The sequence below is a fragment of the Camelina sativa genome, chromosome 7 (assembly GCF_000633955.1).
Source record: "Camelina sativa cultivar DH55 chromosome 7, Cs, whole genome shotgun sequence".
In the NCBI taxonomy this organism is placed as follows: domain Eukaryota; kingdom Viridiplantae; phylum Streptophyta; class Magnoliopsida; order Brassicales; family Brassicaceae; genus Camelina; species Camelina sativa.
Genome location: NC_025691.1, coordinates 25,748,005 through 25,753,831, shown reverse-complemented (window position 1 = coordinate 25,753,831; position 5,827 = coordinate 25,748,005). Strand labels below are relative to the sequence as shown.

General features: G+C 31.8%; 2 protein-coding genes across 2 annotated transcripts in view; both read left to right on the top strand.

Annotated features, from left to right (window-relative positions):
* The window catches only part of LOC104702582 (sulfate transporter 2.2-like), a 3,977-nt gene extending 2,640 nt beyond the window's left edge, over window positions 1-1,337 (top strand). Inside the window, exons 9-12 of the mRNA XM_010418462.2 lie at window positions 387-580; window positions 667-761; window positions 845-921; window positions 1,060-1,337. Coding sequence (XP_010416764.1) covers window positions 387-580; window positions 667-761; window positions 845-921; window positions 1,060-1,212 — 519 coding nt within the window. The 3' untranslated portion in view covers window positions 1,213-1,337. The remainder of the gene's footprint in view (window positions 1-386; window positions 581-666; window positions 762-844; window positions 922-1,059) is intronic.
* Window positions 3,065-5,284, top strand: LOC104702581 (agamous-like MADS-box protein AGL66). Its single transcript, XM_019227312.1, has 10 exons — window positions 3,065-3,381; window positions 3,471-3,524; window positions 3,601-3,633; window positions 3,737-3,755; window positions 3,849-3,910; window positions 4,013-4,040; window positions 4,143-4,204; window positions 4,298-4,397; window positions 4,501-4,842; window positions 4,932-5,284. Exons 1-10 carry the CDS (start codon window positions 3,197-3,199, stop codon window positions 5,100-5,102), a joined length of 1,056 nt encoding a protein of 351 aa, XP_019082857.1. The 5' UTR covers window positions 3,065-3,196; the 3' UTR covers window positions 5,103-5,284.

Below are 5,827 nucleotides of genomic sequence, written 5' to 3'. Positions count from 1 at the left end.
ATATCTCATATATAATTAACCAAATAAATTTGTATAGATTAAGCTACTAGGCCGACCAAATTCGCTGTCTATAGATAGACCCTCAAAGACAAAACATAGCAATAGTGTATAATGTTTTCAGTCAAGTGGCAATATTTATTACACATATTTTGTTGGGTCACAAAAATGAAGTTGGGTTGTTGATGAGCACAACAAATTACCTTTGACAATGGACTATTTCAAAGAATAATCAGTTTCTAATTCAAAATTAATTGATCTTTTCTGAGATGATGATTTTTCAACTTATTTATTTATCGCATACCAAATTCCATTTTCGTACGGATTTGGGGGGTTTATATCATGTAGAAAAAAATGAATTTAGTTTGAGTATTTGTATATTTGTGTAGGTGGGGATATCGTTTACCAGAATAGTGTTAAGTTCGATAAGACCAAACATTGAGGCCTTAGGGAGGTTGTCAAAAACAGATATATTCGGTGACATAAATCAGTACCCAATGGCTACTAAGACTCCAGGACTATTGACTCTTCGAATCAGTTCTCCTTTGCTATGCTTTGCCAACGCCAATTTTATTAGAGACAGGTTAATTTCTATTTCACTATTTTTTCATTAATTTACTCGTATGTACACTTTGATGACTTTTTATTTACTTTTTCTTTAACTTTCAGAATATTGAATTCAGTTCGAGAAGTAGAAGAAGAGGATAATGAACAAGAAGTTCCAAAAGATAAAGTTCTTCAAGTATTAATTCTCGACATGTCTTGTAAGCCTCCACATTCTATGATGCTAATTTATAGATTTTCTAAATGATATATCTAGTAAAAATTTAACAAAATAATTGTAAAGGCGTGATGGGCATCGATACATCAGGAGTAGTTGCACTTGAAGAACTACATAAAGAGCTGGCTTCTAATGACATCCGGGTAGATTATTGAAATTTTCTCGCATAAACTACATATTATATGCATATGCTCCATCAAATGTTATTCATTCACTTGTTACATAGGTGGGTTCGTTGGTTATTCAACTTACAAATTTTCCTTTATGCTTTGGGAATTCAGTTAGTGATCGCTAGTCCGAGATGGAGGATTCTTCACAAATTGAAGCGAGCAAAATTGGAGGAGAAAGTGAAAGAAGAAAATATATTTATGACAGTTGGAGAAGCCGTAGATATACATGTAAGAGCAAGATCTACGTCACATGATTTGTGTTGATATATGTGAACCTTCACAACCAAAACGTATAATCTAGTGGTTTGTGATAATATTGTTTTTGTGTCGTATAATAGCCTAATGGCTAATAGTTTTTATAAAATCTACACATGACTAATTAAATAGTATAGATCCCAACGCAAATGACTTATTAAACCTTCAATCTAATGAACCGTCACTGTGTTTTTTTCTGGAATAAAACTATGAAATAAGTTTTAATGGCAATATCATATGTTATGTATGTTTTCTTCTTGTAAAAGAATGTCACCTCAACGATTGCTCTAATGATGCATTTACAAATCATCCGTAAAAGATTTTACATATTGTATTTTCTTCTATGGTTGATAATTGATATCTAAATCAATTACATTCCTAAGTTAATTAAAAAGAAAAAAAATCATATTCACTCCTAAATTATAAAACCTGTAATAAAATCTTGATATAGTGTTTTTAAGTCACAAAATTATAGCCGTTGAAGGTCGAAGGACAATCAAATAGGGAAAAATGTCATTTAAACCATGAACTTTCAAATTTTGGCCATTTAAACCATAAATTTTGTTGTAGGATATTTAAAACATCAATTTTTGTTGACTAGTTTTTTTAAACATGAAGTTTCGTTGACCAAACTAAAAAAGACATAACGTTAAATCTGATAATTAACTTACTAACAAACATTACTATGTCGTTAATCACTGCGTTACTGACAAAAAGACGTCGTTTTAATGGAAATTTTAATTCGAAAAAATGTCATTTAAACCTTGAACTTTTTAATATAGGTCATTTAAACCATGCACTTATAAATGTATGTCATTTAAACAATGAACTTTCAAATTTGTGTCATTTAAACCATAATACATGAAAAAAATGATCAATCCTTCAAACTCTAGTGTCCTAAAACAAGATGATTAATCCTTCAAACTCTAGTATAGTGTCCGAATAAATGAAAAAGACTCAAGACAAATATAAAAAGACACAAAATACATGACAAAGATCGAAAAAGAAGGATGAACTGATGTTCCTCATTCTCTTTTCAGAATCGCATCATGGGGCAGAGTCGAAAAAAGAAGAGAGAAACTAAACTAGGGTTCAACGGTTTAGCCGGTTAAGCTTATATACTTCTGCAGTTTCTAATAAACCTACTGAACCAAAATCCAATTATCCAAATAAATTGCACCGAACGGTTAGGTTTTCTCTTTTCGATTTGCTTCGATAACCAAAATTTTCAGGTTGTCTAGTTTTCACCTAACGCCCAAAACAAGTTCATGGTTTATATGACAGATGTTTGAAAGTTCATGGTTTAAATGACATACATTTACAAGTTCATGGTTTAAATAACCTATATTTTAAAGTTCATGGTTTAAATGACATTTTTTCGAACTAAAACTTCCATTAAAATGACGTTGTTTTGTTAGTAACAGTGTGATTAACGGCATAGTAACGTCTGTTAGTAGGTCAATTATCGGATTTAACGTCATGTTTTTTTGATTTGGTCAACGAAAATTTATGTTTAAAAAAGCTAATCAACAAAAGTTGATGTTTTAAATAGCCTATAACAAAGTTCATAGTTTAAACGGCCAAAATTTGAAAGTTTATGGTTTAAATGACATTTTTCCCCTATCAAATATTGACAAAATAAAAGTTACGCGTATCGGTTAATCTGAATGTTAATTTGTCATTGATTTTGTATTCCGGTTTTTAATTTTTCTATTCCGGTTTTGTACTCTATTGATTTTTTCCGTGGCAATTCTTAATTCGTTCAAAGAACAAAACCCTTAAATCTCTCCCATACATTTCTAACCAAAACTCTCTTTCTTATACCTAACTTCTCCTTCTTTCATGGTTCTCTTTTCTCTCGTCCATACATTTCTCATACATATACGCACTTTTGCCTCCAATGATCAGATTCTCGCATTCACGCAGAAAAAAGAAAGAGAGAAGAAAGCAGAATCTTTGAATTAGTTAATGCTGTTGATCGAGTCAGAAAGACATGGGCCGGGTGAAATTGGAGATAAAGAGAATAGAGAACACGACGAATCGACAAGTTACGTTCTCGAAAAGACGAAATGGTCTGATAAAGAAAGCTTATGAATTGTCCATTCTTTGTGACATCGACATTGCTCTCCTCATGTTCTCTCCCTCCGATCGCCTTAGCCTCTTTTCCGGCAAAACAAGGTTTTTTTCTTCTTTTTCCTTTTACATTTTCTTTCCAAACACGAAAACATTCATTTGATCTTTTATATATTACGTTAAACTCTGGTCAGGATCGAAGACGTTTTCTCAAGATACATCAATCTTTCTGACCAAGAACGAGAAAAGTAAGCATGAGGAGCTATCATCTCCTTTGATCAACCTTTTTATGTTCCTAACATTTCTCTTTCGTTTTTATTTCAGTGCTTTAGTATTCCCCGATCAGAGCCGACGCCCGTACGCATCTTACTCTTACTTATTCTTATCAATGAATAACCATATATATGGTTATAATTAAAATACTAATTTGTTTTTTTTTGACTTTTTATATATCTGACAGAGATTTCCAGAGCAAAGAGGTACGTAATTAGACTAAGTATTATGTAATGTATGTGGAATCCAATGATATATTTAAGATTATTGATATCGAAATTTTCATTGTCACGTGACAGTATCTACTCCGGACTTTGCAGCAACTCAAGACTGAGAATGATATTGCTCTTCAGCTCACCAAGTCTTAATTTATTTCTCTTGTCTTTTATTATTATTATAAAACTTTTTAATAATTCGAAAAAGTTGATTTTCTTCATTTTTCTTATTGGATGATTTTAAAAAGCCCTGCGGCTATCAACTCCGACGTCGAGGTGATTCTTCCAATATAATTTTTTTTAAAATCTCTAGCTGATAACTACTACAATTTACGTTATTTATCCTATAACCACTGCAATTTTTCAATCTGAACGAAGGAACTTGAGCATGAAGTTTATAAGCTACAGCAACAGCTTCATATAGCAGAGGAAGAACTAAGGTCTTCTTTTTTAAACTAAAAACTACAAAATGTGATGTAATATATGAAAATGTAAGAAGTTAGTGACTAATCGTTATACGCCAATACAAATAGGAAATACGAACCAGATCCAAACAGGTTTACAACAATTGAAGAGTACGAAACTTGTGAGAAGCAGCTTACCGACACCTTAACACGTATCGGTCAACGACGGGTCAATACCTTATAAACTCACGCTTGTTTTATTATTTTTTCTCATCATAATGATGATAATAAAACAAAAATAGTAGCTGCTGAAATAATTTCTTGAGACGCAGGAACATATATTGAATGACCTATCCTCATACGAAGCATCTGCTATACAACAACAGCAAAACATGGGTGGACCTTTCGTAACCGACGTCGTTGGAGGCTGGCTGTCTGAAAATGGGCCAAATCAAGCCCATTTATTCGACGCATCAGCTCACTCAGCGATGTATGAAACGTTGTTGCAAGGAAGTAGCTCAAGCTCGAACCAAAACAACATTATGGGTGAATCTAACGTATCGAATCATAACGGTGACATGTTCCAAGAATGGGCTCAGACCTACAATTCTACTACGGGCCATAATCCCTCAGCCCTATTTCCTCCTATGCAACAGCAGCAGCATCAGTATCAGGTTCTAAATATTCTCCTTTTTCAAAGTAAATTAAATTTATTTTACCATCTGATTAAAAATATTTTTATTTCTGATGAATATGTCATCAGCATGGCCTGGTGGGTTCCTCCAATGTGGAAGAGATTGAAATCCCGATTATGAAGGAGGAGGCACAAGCAGACCACGAGGTCTCCGACTATCATATTATGAAAAGGGAGGCACAAGCAGACCACGAGGTCTCCGACTATGATATTCGAATGCCTCAGCTCAGTAGCCAATAATAACCTTTAGAAATTTCAATTTACCATATCTTATTTACATATTTATACGGTTTTGTCATTTATCATAAGGTTTTACTTATATACATTCACATAAACACAAATTTTCAACACCTCATGATCTTTATCGAATTGTATATTGTATTTCGTACACAGCGTTTCTATAGAAGAACAATATGTATGAAAAAGAGAAAAAATATATATTTTGCGAGTCCTAACTTTTAAATATAATTCAAGATTTTTATTATTGAGTGACAATACTCGTCACTGTATCATGCGTAAAATTAAAATTAGACGCAATTAGAAACAATGATTTTTTTCTTTTTTCTGTTTGGCATCAATAACGAGAACGTTTTCTAGATAGAGACAAATAGACGATATCATATTTAGTATTAAGACATGCATGTATCGTATCCAGATATATACATATAATATAGTTTTAAACATATGTGCTTATCCAATTTTGTTTATTTTTCTTAAAAAACATTTTCTAAAATACAAATTTATTGATAGTTTGACACTTACAGACGTTTTGGGAAACAAAGCATAAAATAGTGATTTTGGATTTTTTTTGTTTTTTATAATTATTATCAATAACTATTTTTAGATAAAATTTTCTAAAAGCTATACAATTAGCTGCATTAACCTATTTTTATCTACTTAATACAATATCTTCTATAAATAATGGACAAGTCAAATATTTTTGTAAGATAATATTATCTATATAT

Excerpts from the sequence above, each read along its gene's own strand:
- LOC104702581 (XM_019227312.1), top strand. The coding sequence starts at position 3,197 with ATGGGCCGGGTGAAATTGGAGATAAAGAGAATAGAGAACACGACGAAT. Across the intron at positions 3,382-3,470 it reads CTCTTTTCCGGCAAAACAAG|GATCGAAGACGTTTTCTCAA; the intron begins GTTTTTTTCTTC and ends AACTCTGGTCAG. Across the intron at positions 4,398-4,500 it reads CACGTATCGGTCAACGACGG|GAACATATATTGAATGACCT; the intron begins GTCAATACCTTA and ends CTTGAGACGCAG.